Source organism: Rattus rattus, chromosome 1, assembly GCF_011064425.1.
Source record: "Rattus rattus isolate New Zealand chromosome 1, Rrattus_CSIRO_v1, whole genome shotgun sequence".
NCBI classification, from domain to species: domain Eukaryota; kingdom Metazoa; phylum Chordata; class Mammalia; order Rodentia; family Muridae; genus Rattus; species Rattus rattus.
In genome coordinates, this window is record NC_046154.1 from 154,111,964 (window position 1) to 154,128,076 (window position 16,113).

The 16,113-nt window shown below is 53.7% G+C and overlaps 1 protein-coding gene across 3 annotated transcripts in view; it reads right to left on the reverse strand.

The window, feature by feature from the left end:
• Dot1l (DOT1 like histone lysine methyltransferase) overlaps positions 1-15,522 on the reverse strand; it is a 37,813-nt gene extending 22,291 nt beyond the window's left edge. Inside the window, exons 1-5 of one of the 3 annotated variants that reach the window (XM_032907525.1) lie at positions 15,164-15,522; positions 7,757-7,800; positions 5,917-5,991; positions 3,595-3,658; positions 1,560-1,788 (exon numbers count right to left, since the gene is read on the reverse strand). In XM_032907525.1, the coding sequence (XP_032763416.1) occupies positions 1,560-1,788; positions 3,595-3,658; positions 5,917-5,991; positions 7,757-7,800; positions 15,164-15,244 (493 nt within the window). In that variant the 5' untranslated portion in view covers positions 15,245-15,522. The remainder of the gene's footprint in view (positions 1-1,559; positions 1,789-3,594; positions 3,659-5,916; positions 5,992-7,756; positions 7,801-15,163) is intronic. The other 2 variants (XM_032907520.1, XM_032907512.1) reach the window with 2 other exon arrangements.
• Between the last annotated feature and the right edge of the window lie 591 nt (positions 15,523-16,113).

A 16,113-nucleotide genomic window follows, 5' to 3' on the forward strand; every position in this document is an offset into this window, starting at 1 on the left:
TGATGGCCCTGAGCAGAGAAGCTAGGTCAAGGGTTGAGGCTCTGAGGAGGCTGCATGCTTGCGCTCTCGCGTGTGTGTGCACACACGCACACACACGCACGCGCGCGCACACACACACACACACACACACACACACACACACACACACACACACACACACACGCTTGTAGGCCAATCCCACATTTCAAGCATCACCCATGGGCGGCCACCTGACTGGCAGTCCTGGGCAGTGTTTTCAGTAATAAATAGCTGTTGCTAGAAACCATGGGGTAGCAAAGCCAGATGTGACACACAAGCCCTTGGGAGACACAGGGCCTGGCTGGAAGGCATCCCCTCCGCACAGTTAGTAGGGTCACAGCACCTCTCAAGAGGCTCTGAAAGGTTAGGGACCCAGGAGTCTCAGCCCTCTCAGCTGCATGAGTCTTCTCCAGCCTCTCTGTCCTGCTCCATCAGGTACAGGAGAGATGGCCTGTACTTTTCTGTCAACTTGACACAAGCTACAGTTATCTGGAAGGAAGGCACCTTCTCAACTGAGAAAATGCCTCCATAAGATCCAGTTGTTTCTCAATGAGTGATTGGCAGGGGAGGGCCCAGACCGTTGTGGTGGCCCTGGGTTCTGTAAGAAGGCTGACCACAGGCTGAGTGTGCTGCTGCACACCTTTAGTCCCAGCAGAGGCAGCCGGATCTCTGTGAGCCTGAAGCCAGCTCGGTCTATAGAGTTCCAAGACAGCCAAGGCTACACAGAAAAAAATCTGTCTTAAAAAACCAAGGGGAGGGGTTGGGGATTTAGCTCAGTGGTAGAGCGCTTGCCTAGGAAGCGCAAGGCCCTGGTTCGGTCCCCAGCTCGAAAAAAAAAAAAAAAAAAAAAAAAAAAAAAAAAAAAAAAAAAAAACAAAACAAAACAAAACAAAAAAAAAAAAACCAAGGGAGTGTGGGGGGGAGAAAGAAGGGAAGAAAGACAGAAAGCTGACTGAGCAAGCCACAGGAGCAAGCCAGGGAGAAGCACCCTCCACGGCCTCTGCATCAGCTCCTGCCTCTGGGTTCCTGCCCTGTGTGAGTCCCTGTCCTGACTTCCTTCAGAGATGGACTGTGATCGGGAAGTGTAAGCTGAATAAACCCTTTCCTCCCTGGCTTGCCTCTGGTCATGGGATTTCATCACAACAATAAACCCTCAGATATGCCCCAGGAAAAGTGAACATCATCAGAACCACAACCACGCAGGCAGTCCAGCAACACTGCTGTCTGTGCATCTGTCTGTCTGTCTGTATGTGTGCACATGTCAGTGTCTGACCCAAGTGTGAGGCCACACAGAGCCGTGACTAGGAGCCTCAGGAACATGATTCTGTCTAAGCAATCCACAACCCATGAACCACTAGGCCACTTCCGGATGCAAGGGTAAGAGGAGCCAGCAGGACAGAGGGCTCTGGGTAGGTGGCCTGAGCGGAAGCACTGATGGTGCCGGGCTCAGCTCAGCTGGCATCCTCCATGAAAAGACTTTCAGGACTCATGTGTGGCCTTGGGTGCCCTGAGAGCCAAGGACCACACTGTCAGACACTCACCACTGCCCAGGTCTACAAACAGGTCATCCTCGGTCATCTTGATCTCATCGATCATCTGGGCCACCAGGTCAAAGGAGGTCTCCCCGTACACCTCGGGGGAGAAGGGCTCGTAGTTGTTGAGCTTCTCTGGGTCGGTCACAGAGTGGTTGTACACCTGCTGCAGGATGTGCCGCAGGAGCCCATTGGACGGCCGAGTATTGAGCTTCATGGGCTGTGTAGTGCCCTTCCACTGGGGACAAAAGTAGACATGACCCATTACACTCAACAGTACCTACCCGGCATCCAAAACTTGGAAGGCTGAGGCAGGAGGAACACTGTCAGTTCAAGGCCAGCCTTGACTACATGATAAGACCCTGAATCAAAAACCCAAAAGGTTGCCAGGCACTGGTGTTTGCACGCCTTTAATTCAGCACTTGGGAAGCAGAGGCAGGTGGATCTCTGAATTGAGGCCAGCCTGGTCTACAGACTGAGTTCCAGCACAGCCAGGGCTACACAGAGAAACCATGTCTCAAAAAACCAAACAAGCATACACAGTTTAGTGTCTTAGTGGTGAAGAGCATGCTCACTGGGCTCATCCCAAAGACTACAGACAGAAACCGACTCGGCAGCACAGAGACAAATCCCTCCATCAACCCTGCACTTGGCTCAGGTAACCCACCATGAAGGCCCAATTCCGCCTGGACCTTATAAACGCCCTGGCCTAGGCCCACCCCTAGGTCCCAGAAGCCCCTCCTGACTCCAGGCTCCCTGGCAGGTCTGCCCTCTCCCAGTGCACTAGGAGGAGAAAGCAGTGAGAGCTGCAGCTCCAGGCACCCCTTAGGCTGGCCCCACAAGCGCGCCGACAGCCCTGGCTCTTATCTGAGCTAAGCACCAGGTCAGAGGTGGCTCCTGTGGTGGCTGTACATGCTTGGCCCAGGGGGCGGCACTATTTGGAGCCTTGTGTGGTCTTGTTGGAGTGGGTGTGTCACTGTGAGGGTGGGCTTGGAGACCCTCATCCTAGCTGCCTGGGAGATAGTCTGCTCCTGGCTTCCCTCAGATGAAGATACAGAACTCTCAGCTCCTCCTGTACAGGGCTGCCTGGATGCTGCCATGCTCCCACCTTGTTGATACTGGACTGAACCTCTGAATCTGTAAGCCAGCCCCAGTTAAGTGTTGTCCTTATAAGAGTTGCCTGACCGTGGTTTCTGTTCACAGCAATGAAGCCCCAAGATAGTTCGCCTCCCTGGTCTTGTGGATATGGACATTGACATTTGGACAAGGTGTGACAGTACAGGACAGCCCAGTTGGAGGAGCCAGATCCCAGCCCTCATGCTGCAGGAACCATAGTGCAGCTGATTCAGCGGGCAGGCGTGTCCTACAGTAAGATGGCAGTAGCAGTGGCAGGTTCAGTGTCCTGTGGGACACACAGAGCTGCTCACTCAGCTCAGGTGCTCACAAAGCCGCCCCGTTCCAGCCCCAGCTTCTCTACAGTCATGTTCGTCACAGGAGTATCCCCAATACCACAGAACTCACAATGGCCAGGTGCCTGCTCAGAGCCCCCTGGGCCTTCCAGAAAGCTCACGCCCTGCATGCTCAGTGGCCAAGCCCTGTGGCCGGCATCCAGCTTGTCAACTGAGGCGGGCGGGCGGGCGAACACAGCTTTCTGCAGCTCTGCTGTGAGCAGGATGCCCCCACAGCAGGCAGAGCAGGGGCTCCAGGTTATGAGCAGCTGCAGGGCAGAGGAAGGCAGCCTCAGTTCAGGAAGAGTGCTGACTGCCTACACCTTTGTGCCAGCACACAGGATAGGCACAGATGCCAGAGTCTGTCTGTGTAGCAGCAAGGACCCTAAGAAACTTCTTGAGAAAGTCAGCCGGTGCCAGCTGGGTCTTGATGTCCTGCCACCCGACTCCCCTGCCTCACCATGCCAACCACTCTCCCTACGACTCTTTCACAGACTGTAGGAGGTCCTAGCACTTGGCTGCCCTGGGAGGCCCAGGAGCCAGCACCACGCAAACCCAATTGGAGTGGATGGCCTCGAAAGTGGGGAGCCACTTACCAGCTGGTGGATGCTGTCAATGGCCCGGTTATATTTGTCACACAGCCTCTGCATGCTTTCAAAACTGAAAAAGGAGAGCGGGGAGGGAGGGAGGGAGGGTGTTAGTGGTGTTATTGGGCTGCAATATACCCAGCTTTCACAGACGTGTAGAGCTAGACAAATAAATGCCCCACCAGAAGCCTCCAGGGAAGCCACCAGGCTATAGAACACCAACATGGCAGGCCAGCCAGAGGCTACGTGCTCAGACAGTCCCTGGCCACAGGACTAAGCCCAAGGGCAGCTTTGGTAGCTCTACTTCACATGTCAATTCCACAGTCAGACTGTGTCACTTAGATGAGGAACTTTAAGAGCAAGTCATGACAAACACCTGGGCTAGGGCTAATGCGCTTGCTACTAAGTATGAGGTCCTGAGTGTGATGAGTCCTCAGAACCTTCCTAAAGCAGGGCAGGGTGAGGTTAAGCGTTCCCCATCCTTCTAAAGAGAAGGGGGCAGGGTTGGCATGTGCAGCACTGAAAACCAAGAGACCACCTCAAATGAGGTGGAAGGTGGAGAGCCAGGCTCTCCTCTCTGAGCTGTAAGGAGCATGTGAGACGACAGGATGGGGCACTGGTCCACACTGACAACCCCAGCTCTCAGGAGCTGGAAAGATGCAGAGACAGACAATGTTACAAGCTCAAGCCAGCCAGGGCTACACATGAGACCCGTCTCCAAAAGAGAGAAGAAAGCAGAGTTGGGGCATGTGAGCCTAGCAGAGACAGCACTGGCTACTCTAGCAAGAGGACCCAGGTTCTGTTCCCAGCACCCACATGGAGGCTCACAACAGCTGTGACTTCAGCTCCAGGGGATCCTATGTCCTCTTCTGGCACCTGTGGGTATTGCTTGTATGTGGTGCACAGACATACTAACAGGCAAGCCTTCGCACTCAAAGTAAACTAAATAAAGGCTTTTTATAACTGAAGCAAGCAGAAGAGTGCCTCCAACTACATGGGCAGTGGAGGCCCCGCCAGTCTCTGGACTCCAAGTCGCCCGCCATTAGCTGGGACCAGGGGTGGGTGAGGGTATCTGTACCTTCTAGACAGACCTGGGACAGGGCCCCTCAATTAGCTGATTTCTCTGAAAAGACCTCTGTATACTTTGAACACCAGTCAACAGAAGCACAGTTCCAGGGATGAGGGTGCCTCTCCACATCACCTATGTTCAGGGACATCCCAAATGCCCAACGAACCCAGGAGGAGCCTCATGTTGGGATTAGGATGCTCTGGAACACTAAGACACACACAGACAGTCTCCTCCCCATGCAAGGGAGTCACATAATGCCACCTGATGCCCCAGCACTCTGGTGTGTTATGGTATGATCCTGGACTGGGAAAAGCCAAAGCAGGGCGAGGTATTGCCACACAAAACTACAGTCCCAGCGACTTGGAGTTTGGATCATGTGGGTGCAGGACTTTGAGGGCACACTAGTCTACTATCAGAAGGTTCCACTGCAAGGGTCTGGGTGGGTTCCTCACATAGAAAGAGGAGTTTCCCAAGGTCCAGGAGCTTCACAAAGGTGGTGAGATGGAGGGCTGGGGTTATCTTTGGGGCAGGAGTGAGCTCCAGTCCACTTAACACCCAGACGCTAGTTATAGGGCAGGAGAACCAGCCAAGGGACTGTCCCATTGTCACTAAGGCTAGCTGGCTAGCATCAGGAGTCCTTTCTAATAATGAGGTCATAGGTCAAGCAAACCTTTTCAGGCAGAGTCAAGAATGGGCAGGCTTTGAGCATGAGGTAGAGCCTGGACTACCCCTTTTTTTTTTTTTAAGATTTATTTATTTATTATATGTAAGTACACTGTTGCTGTCTTCAGACACCAGAGGAGGGCATCAGATCTCATTACAGATGGTTGTGAGCCACCATGTGGTTGCTGGGATTTGAACTCAGGACCTCTGGAAGAACAGTCAGTGCTCTTAACCACTGAGCCATCTCTCCAGCCCCTGGGTAGGGATGCCTTTGCTTCTCCATCGCTCCACTCAGGAGGAGAGGTGCTAGGTGGGAGCAAGGACTGGCCTCACCCAGCACCTATGAGCCGGTGGAGGCCCACCAACAGAGTCTGGCAGTCTGCCGCTGTAAAAGGCCAGTCACTCCCTCACCTGCCCTGGAATGCCCCACACTTCAATTCAACTTGGACAGTGTAGGGCTCCCAGTGATTGTCTCACTCCTCCAGCCAAATCCACAATTCTACCAGAAGAGCTTCCCAGAAGCTTAGACAGACAGTGGGCCAGAGTGTAAGCAGCTGGGGAGACCTAGCCAGCAGCCCCCTCAACCCCTTCCAGTTCACCTTTTGGTGTCGTAGTCGATCAGGACATAGTTCTCCATGGCCAGCTTGAGATCTGGGATTTCCTCACAGACCCATCTGAAAAGGAACAGAGAGATGCTGCTGGCCTCAGCCCGTTCTCTGGAGGGAGGAGAGAGAGAGAGAAGAGAGAGAGAGAGAGAGAGAGAGAGAGAGAGAGAGAGAGAGAGAGAGAGAGAGAGAGAGAGAATATGTGTGTGTGTGTGTGTGTGTGTGTGTGTGTGTGTGTGTGTGTGTGTGTGTTATTGTGCAAGTTCATGAGAGGCTACTGAGAAATCTCACAGATTTTGAGGCCAAGGTCAGTGTTGGCACTTGGAAAAGAAATAAATTCATGTAATATGGTAAAAAGTAAAATACTGGGGTTGGGGATTTAGCTCAGTGGTAGAGCGCTTGCCTAGCAAGCACAAGGCCCTGGGTTCAGTCCTCAGCTCAAAAAAAAAAAAAAAGTAAAATATTAGCAGGCTCAGTGGTATAAGCCAGCCAATCCAGCACTGTTGGGTGGGGCTGAGGCAGAAAGGCTCCAATCTGAGGCCAGTCTGGGCCACATAATGGGACCTAACTCAAAAAAAAAAAAAAAAAAAAAAAGGTGTGGGGGGGGTGGTGGCAAGATGGTAAAAGCAACTGTAGCACAAACCAGCGACCCAAGTTTAATCCTGGAACCTACACGAGGAGAAGCAATTCCACAAAGCTGCCCTCTGCCCCCACAGTGTGCTGTGGTATGTGTGAACATAGACAAATCAACCAAACACAAACATGATAAAAAAAACTCTGAGGGAGGGATCAGCCTTGGCAGGAAGATCCGGAGTTCAATGCCATCCAAACCAGGCTGGGACACACACACACCCCAGACAGGGTTTCTCTACACAGCCTTGACTACCTGAACTATGTAGACCAAACTGCAAACCAGCCTGACCTCAAAATCCTAGAGATGCCTCTGCCTCTGCCTCCCGAGCTCTGCTGGCTGCCAGTGCCTGCGCCCAGCCAGCTCACTCCTCCAGCCAGATGCTCTTCTACCAAAAGAGCGTCCTGCATGCTTAGTCAGACAGCTGGCGGAGTGTGGGTGGCCTTCGTAGTTACACCTGTGCTTCTTCGTGCACAGGTGGAGGGTGGGTGCGTATGCACTTGTGGACGCACAAGATGCAGTGACATGTGTACCACAGAACATGTAGGGTCAGAGGATATCTGCTGCTGGTCCCCTCCTCCCATCTTCATGGCTTCAGAGATGACACTCAGGTCTCCAGGCTAGCGCTAGACCAACTCACTGGTCTCTCTAGCCCAGGCTGGCCTCCCACTTGAACACTTAATAGCAATCTACAGCTTGGGTCTCTACGATCTGCCAGGGCTTTCCCCAGTAATCCATGCTCACTATTACGAGCCTCAGAGGGCAGAAGCTTCGGAAGGAAGGCTGCAGATCCATGGCAACAGGCAGCTGCCATGGTACCATGTGTCTGCAGGTGTCACAGGAAGGAGGCTCTACTCAGTTACATTAAGCCTTAGTGGTCCTTACAAACTCCCATCTTTCTCCAATGATATGAAAACACAGAGATGTCCCAAGTTCCATCTCACGGGAGGCAGCAGCTCAGGGGCTTTACAAGTGAGAGCTGGCCCCATCCCCACCATGGCAGAGGAAACAAACTGAGGTTTTCCCAGACATACAGTGTACAACAAGGGCCATGGAGAGCTGCCCTGCAACTTGATGCCTCTGCCAGGGCTCCTCCTGCCACTTCCTGAGAAGTCCCAGTGAGGATAACAAACCAGAAGTGCTGGGAACCTCAGGAAGCAGTCCTGACCCAGTGCTCACCCCACACGATACTCAGATACTCACCGGATAGTCTCGATAATCTCATGAGCAGCATCATGGTGCTTGTCCTGAAAGAGAAAAGGCTACACCGTTGGTCCCATCAACCACACAGTGACATCCCAACTCCTCTTGTTCTACGATGCACACGACAGCACCTGGGCTCTACAGCGATGCTAACTCAACACATTCCCCAGAGCTGGCGCCTGACTCAGAGCTGTCTCCCTGCAAACCTAATGAGTGTAGGCAGATCCTACAGAGTCCCATAGAGCCAGCATTCCCACCTACAAAATGGGAAACCCAGCACATCCACTGGCCAGCGTGTACGCAACGCCTGAAATCAAGCCTTGCCCCAGCATGACCACTCAAGGCCAGCTCTCAAGTCCGCCATCATAAGATCAAACACACACTGACAGAAAGTGACAGAGGGAGGAGGAAGGACAAAGAAGCAGGAGGCGCAGTGCTCCTGCCTCCCTGGGCTGGTCAGTGGCCCTATGAGCTTCCTGTCCTTCATATCCACTGCACAGTGGCTTTGCATAGCCCCAGCTCTACCGACAAGTGCACTGTAGGGGAATGCAGGCAGCTAAAGAATGATGAAGGCTGTATCTGCCTCATGAGAACAGGACACACAAACGCCATGGCCAGGTCCCCCAGAGCCCAGGCTCTTCGCCGGAGTCCTGGCCATCACCTCTGCTGCACAGTGGACTCAGTGCTGTATCCAGCACAGCCACAGGCTACACACAGATGATAGGAAATAGTCAAGTAGGGGTTGGGGATTTAGCTCAGTGGTAGGGCGCTTGCCTAGCAGGCGCAAGGCCCTGGGTTCGGTCCCCAGCTCCAAAAAAAAAAAAAAGAAAAAAGAAAAAAAAGAAAAGAAAAGAAAGGAAATAGTCAAGTAGCCCTTGAACACTGATGTGGGCTCCCAGTGTGCCCCACAACCCTAAGTCTGCTTGTGTGTGTGTGTGTGTGTGTGTGTGTGTGTGTGTGTGTGTGTGTGTGTGTTTACATGCACATGCACACAGAAGGAGGAGGGGAAGGGGAAGGGAGACACTCAGTCTGTAACTTTCTGGAAGCTTTATAGTGGGGGCCTCATGATGCTATCCCAACTTTTGGGCTCAAGCAATCTCCAAGCCCCAGCCTGCTGAGCGGCTTGGGCTCTAGATACACCTAGCTTAGAGAACTTTCTTAGACTTAACCCTGAACTCAAAAGTGCACAGGGCCTGGCCCAACTCCAGGGCACTAATTCACAGCGCACAAGGGGACACCCAGCTTCTTGGCTGCTACCTTCCTGAAGGCAGGAGGTGGGTATGATGGGGACTCAAAGGTCTACGGAAGGACAAGTGTCCTTGCTTAGTTACAAGGACAGGCATGAGGCCAGTGCCAGACTATCTGTACCAGCTATCACCCTGTGGCCACAGGGGTTTCTGCTGTGCATCCCATGCCAGGCTGGCTGATATAGGTCAGTCAATAGATAAGACTGACTGAAGGTCCACCATCAGGACACTTTTGTGTCCTCCTTCTTGCAGGCCACAGGGTGTGAGGGCAAAGAACAGGGCCTTGGTTACCCTTGTCTTAGGAGAGCTGGGACAAGCCCTGAGGGAGGGGCAAGCAGCCCAGACAGCAGCAAACTGCACCCAGGCCTTGAAGCAGCTACAAGTAGCTGCACAGAGACCACAGACAGACCCAGAGTTTGCAGCACTTGTCCGGCAGTCAGAAGGGAAGGTCACAAGCCCACCAGGCAGTCGCAGTGCCTGTAACCCCTGCCGGGGTGTGCGGACTGGGGACTAGGGCCAGCTGGCTTCCAGTCTACCTGGAAAAGCAAATCATCAGGTCCAGCAAAGGACCCTGCTTCAAAGAGACAGATAGTGACATCAAAGGGCATAGCATCCTCTTCGGTCTTCCACCCTCACAGGTAGTGAATACCTGTGCACAGTAAATAAAAATTCAATCTTTAAAAAATCAACTCATTGCCTGGGGTATATGAACGCCCTTATCGGTCTTGGTGCCACCCCAGTCTATCCTGTCACTCCGTCCTAGGATGGAGGTGAAACAAGTTCATCTTTCAAGGCCTCAGACCTGGACGTCTCCACCCTCAAATACCACAAGCCAGGGGCAAAGGCAGAAGCACAGGGTCCTGACATTGGCGACAGGACCACTGTATGTAGCTCCACAATAGAAGATGCCCAGAACAGATAATCCTGAGACAGAAAGTTATACTCATGGGTGCTGGGGACAGATGACTGCTCATAGGGGTGATGGACTGTTCTAGAACTAGAGAGCTGGGGCTGGAGAGATGGCTCAGTGGGGTTGGGGATTTAGCTCAGTGGTAGAGCGCTTGCCTAGGAAGCGCAAGGCCCTGGGTTCGGTCCCCAGCTCCAAAAAAAAAAGAAAAAAGAAAAAAAAAAAATAGCACTGACTGCTCTTCCAGAGGTCCTGAGTTCAATTCCCAGCAACCACATGGTGGCTCATGACCATCTGTAATGAGGTCTGATGCCCTCTCCTGGTGTGTCTGCAGAGACAGTGTATTTACATATATATATGAACTAGAGGGCTGTCATAGCTGCCTGATCTCTGATGAGTAACCTGTCTGGGGTGCTGGTTTTGGACAAACCCCAGACCTCCCACAAGTGTGGGCAGATACTCCCTTTCTGAGTTGGAATACAGCTCAGTGGGCCCAGCACTCCCTAGAGTGCACAAAGCCCTGGGCTCCATTCCCAGCACCATGTAAACTAAGCCAGTACATCCCCATACTGTGGAGGTAAATGCAGAGTCAGGAGTCTAGAGGCACAGAGAGAGGGGAGGGAAGAAGTGTGTGTGTGTGTGGGGGGGGTTTAAGGGAAGAGGCAGGTGCTCCAGTAACTACATGGCACTCCCTCCCTGAGCAGCTCTATCCTGCCTGTGCCCCTGGCATACCCACACCACCAGCAGAGTAGCCAGAGGCAGTCCAGCCAGGGAAGGACCTCAGAAGCCAGCCACACTTTAGCCCTGGAGCTGGTGCCCACACACAATGGACAGCTGTGTTTCGGTTACTCTAGCAACAGGCGGATGCTCAGGTGGATGGGCACCTGTACTGAACACAGCCACCAGACAATGTTCTGAAAAGATAACCAACCTGGCTTGCATAACTCAGACCCTGGGAAAAGAGGACAGGTCTGCCCCAACAAACAGACCGCTTATCCAACCTGAGATATGGGGCGGCAGACCTGTGTCTCGGATTCTCAGAATCCAACTCTGCGGGGACCCAGTGCCCAAGTCTCCCCTCTTCCCAGTTATGGCAACCACAAATGTCACTAGATATCACCAAGTATCAACCAAGGACAGACCCTCCATCCCCATGAGAATGGCTGGCTAACCTTTCAACATGGCAGAAGCAATGACACCTGCTAGGGTGTGACACACCTGGCAAGGAATCCCAGCTGTGGGAGGTGGGTTTTCCTCACTGACTTAAATACTTCACAGGTAACTTGGAGCCAGCAGGACATCTCATATTCACAGCACTTGGGAGAACAAGACAGGATTGCTCTAAGTTTGAAACCAGCCTGGGCTACATGGTGAGTGCCAAACTGCCCTGGGTACAGAATCAGATCACTTCAGAAAAGTCTAACTTGAAATGGGGCAGTGCTTCCATGCAGAGGCCCAACTGGTGGTTCCCTGGCAATGCCCACTCTCATCATGAACACAGTTAAGTGGCTTGAAAGGCAAGCCCATGTTTCACACTGCCAAATATGGAAGCCCACCATTATCATCCCTTCCCTTCCCTGTAGCTCATTGGCCCACACGGGCAGGCCTGCCTCCTGCCCATGTGAGCACCGGATTAGCCTGGACACTTATCCAAAGAGGTCAGCAAGAGAAAATACCTTCTGAGTCACGCTGGTGCTGGTTCATTCTACCCTCAGCACGACTCACCCAGTCACCCACCCACGGGACTCCTCGACTCATCAGAAGGGACACACCACCACACATGGCCTACTGAGTCACCAACAGGAAGGTTGCCCTAGCCCTCCCTCCCTCTCAGGCTTGTCCCCCAAACTGCCTGCCAAGCAAACAGCCAAAATGACACCTGCACCCCTTCTGCCAAAGAGGTGGTTATTCTATGAGGTGCCAAAGACCTAAACTGATGCAAGGATGGTGTCCCCTCCCACCTGTCCCTGTCCAAACCTGGTCCCTAAACTGGGTATTTGAGTGTGAACAGCAAGGCTGTTCAACTCCTCTAAGAAGCTGGGCCACCAGCCCAGGTCCATGACTACCACACTCAGTTCCTAATCTGTCAAGTCCCAGGGCTTGAGTGACGAGTGTCTTTCTACCCTCTGTGCTCTGGGGACAGCAAAGGTAGCTTGCAGGTGCTTTCTACAAAGAATCATAAGGCCAGGCCTGGTGGCACACACTTGGCATCCCAGTTAGGTTATCCTGAGACCCCCATCTCAAAACAAACAATAGACTGGGAAGGCCTGCAGGTGGGTGAGCAGTGATACCTGAGCTCCAGTCCTCAGGGGCAGGAGCGCCCAGCCTTTTCCCAATGCCTCAGTAACAGGATAGCAGGGCAACAAGAGATTTTTCTGTGTTTGTTTGATTATGGGGGAGGGGCCCTGAAATGAGAGTGTGGGGCAGGCTGGCATGGAACTCACTTTATAGTCAAAGCTGGTTTTCAACTCCTTCCTGCCCCTCCTGTCTCCACTTCCTGGGAGCTAGCATGGCAGACCTGACACTGTTTGCTGTGTGTCAGGTCCTGGCTTCCTGAGAAGTAGAACTCTCCATGAAACATGGAACCAGAAGAGAGCACTGTGGAGCTGCTGTCTCCAACCCCCCCACCCTGCCACCTGCTGGCCCCTGGATAGAGAGCAGTGTGACAGCCACAGCTGGAAAGGGCGGCAGATGTAAGAGAAGGACTGGGCCAGCAGAGTCAACCTTGCCAAGTGAGATCTGGGCCAGCAAGGGAAAGGCGCTGGGCGGTCATTCCCAGCGCCACTGGAAAGCCAGTTCCCGCCAGGCGTGACTGAAGGCCTGACTCACATGGGAGGGTGACTGGGCCAGTGTCACTGGGTGAACTTTCAGCCTCATCACCAGGGACCGGGCAGAGGCAAACTAGCAGCACATTCTATTGGGCACCAACAAAGTTGTGTGGTTTTTAATAACCCTTCAAACTCATATATGACAACTTTAGGGATGCGGCCTGGTGACTGTCCACTCGGTGCCGGCCAAGCAGCCAGCCCATTTCTTGGTATTCTCAGGGACAGCTTCAGCTTGAGCAAGGTCACTTGCAGGTGTCTGGGCGCAGAGTCTCACCTCCCCCCCACACACACACACACACACACACACACACACACACACACACACACACACACACAGAGAGAGAGAGAGAGAGACAGAGAGACAGAGAGAGAGACAGAGACAGAGAGAGACAGAGAGAGAGACAGAGACAGAGAGAGAGACAGAGACAGAGAGAGAGACAGAGAGAGAGGTACAACCGTATCATCCCAACCAGCACTTGGGGCAGAAGCAGGATATCTCTGCAAGTTCAAGGCCAGCCTGAGATACAGAGTGAGTTCCAGGGCAGCCACTATATAACAAGACCAAAGAAACAATAGAAAAAGAAACACTGGACCAACACAGGTTGTGCTGCAGAATGAACATCACCAAATGTGGCTCACTGCCCAAAGGCTGCCTAGGTAAAGGACAAACTAGGGGTAGCCTCAAGCCCTCAGACAGTGTGAGTGGGCAAGCCATTCTCCCAGGTGAACACTGCAGTTGCTGATCATTCGTTTGACTTTCTGGAAAAGACTGCTAGCAGAGGACAGGATGTGACTGCCTGGGAGGTGGGAGGCAGATGACAGAGGGTCAATGAAGGGAGGCTGGGGTGGCTGAAATGTGCTGCACCTCAACCATGACTGCCCACAACTCACAGAACTACCCTGCAAAGGCTGGCTGGTCAGAATGAGCATGTCTGAAGAGGGAAGTCCTAAGGAATGCTCTTCCTCTCTTCCAGACAGTCTTCCCAGACAGCCTCCCAGACAGTCTCCCAGACAGCCTCCCAGACAGCCTCCCAGACAGCCTCCCAGACAGCCTCCCAGACTTCCCAAGGCCCTCCAGACTCCGCCAACACGAGGGGACAACTTTTCCTGTTTCCCACGGTCTTTCCAGTTGTGGTAAAAAAGGGGACAAGCCTCCCCAATTTCTCAGACTCTTTCTGGACAGGCTCCCAACCTGGAACCCACTGTGCAGACCAGGTTGGTCTGGAACTCAGAGATCCTTCTGCCTCTGCCTTGTGCCAGGATTAAAAGTGTGTGCCACTACGCCCAACATACACACAAACTGGGATTTTTAAATTCCTATGACATTTGTGAGTGGCTGTGTTTGTGCACAGTGGTCAGAAAACTTGTGGAAGTTGGTACTCTCCCTTCTGCCATGTCCCGAAAATGGAACTCAGATCATAGGACTCTGCTGCTGAGCCATCATGCTGACCTCAGAAGAGTTTCCAGTGGACACCTGTGGGAATTTTCAAGGACACACAGGGCAGGACAGGTGCAAGGGCACCCCAGGAAGCACATTTTCCACAGGACCCAGTGAGGATGTGGACTTGGAGCAGAGAAACCCAATGACTTATTTTCTGTTCAAAGCACACAAAGGGCCACCAGGGGCCAGGACACTGGCCTTGCAGGTCCTCCTGGACTTCAGAACCCGTTTGCCTCTGGCACTTCCACTTTGTCATTTTTCAAGGGTCATTAGGATTATAGGATAACACCCCCAACGTTCCAGTCTCACCAGCCCTGCCCGTGAGGGCTACCTTCAGACTTCCTATGTCCCCTCTAGCCATGCCACCAACATCAACTGCTCCAAATTTTCACTGTACCTACAGGCCAATCCACCAACATCAGACGACACATGAGGTACAAACGGAGATGACAACCTCTCTAACTTCTCAGGTCCTTCCAGCCAGGCCCCCTGACATGAAGGAACAAACTATTCAGAGCCCTCGCACCATGCCACGAACGTGGAGGACAACCTAACCTAAACCGACACGAAGGGCCAACCTCCCTGACTTCCTTGGGTTCCTTTTAGCACCTGCCCATCAACACCAGAAAGTGACAACATAAATGGGCCTAGGGGACAACAGGAGAGGCAGCACGCTAAGATACAGTACACAGTATGATGGGACGTGAGATGACAACTTGAAGTGACAACATGAGGGGTCGCCACGAATGCAAAGCGTCCCCGACTACTCAGTCCCTACACCTCTGCCCACAACGTCAGCCCAGACCCAAGTCCTCAAAGGCTGGAGACGCGGGGCTCCGGGCCAGCGGCGGCGACAGCGCGACGGGCCGCGTCCGGGCAACGGCAGGCGCGGGCGCGGGCCGGGAACGGCCAAGGACCGGCCGCCGCCGCGGAGCCGCGGAGCCCCACGACTCCCACCCCCAGGTTCTCCGCAAGTACACTCACGTAGACCGGCAGCGGCCACGGGTAGACGGCGGGCTCGGCGCCCACAGGCGACTTGAGCCTCAGCTCCAGCTTCTCGCCCATGTCGGCGCGCGCGGCCGCCGCACCATGCTAGGCGGGCGGTTGGGGGAGGGGCGGGGCCGCCGGCGGGAAGGCAGGCGGGCGGACTCGGGCGGACGCGGGGCGGACGGCTGAGGACAGACGGCCCGGCCTGTGCCTCGGCCACCGCTCCCGTGTGGCCCCAGCTCCCCTCTTTGTAGGAGTCACAGAGCCGGGGTGTCTAGCGCCGCCGCCATCTTGGGCCGGCGTGAGGAGAAGGCACAATGAGCCGGGGGGTCGGGCTGAACCACTGGGCGCGCGCGCGCGGGGGAGGCCGGGAGCCAAGAGGCGGTGCGCGCCCAAAGCCTCCGCCCGCCGCGCCGCGCGCACCACCCCTCGTACGCCACGCCCCCTTGGACTCGCCCACCTCCCGCCGACGCACGCACGTTCGCACGCAGGGTCTCACGCACGTCCTCGGTTGCCCTCCGACGCCACCGCCAGCCGGAAGCGGGGACCCGGGGAAACCCTGCAGAGGCAAGCGAGAGAGACCAGGTGGGGACAAGTTCAAGTCCCAGTTGCGCAGGCTCGCTTTGCTTTGCTTTTTTTTCCTTTTCTTTTCTTTTTCTTTTCTTTCCTTTCCTTTCCTTTTCCTTTTCTTTCTCTTCCGGTCCCTATTCTTTTTCTGTTTCTCTTTTCACTTTTTTTTTTATCTTATCCACTTATTTATTGTTTATTTACTTATTTGGTTTTTTTTTTTTTTTTTTTTTGAGACACGGTAGCCCTGGCTGTCCTGGAACTCCGTCTACTCTGTTGACCAGTCTGACCTCAAATTCACCAAGATTCCCCGCCTCTGCCTCCCTCCCTAGTGCTGGGATTAAAGGTGTACACCACCACGCCTAGCTTCTTTTCATTCT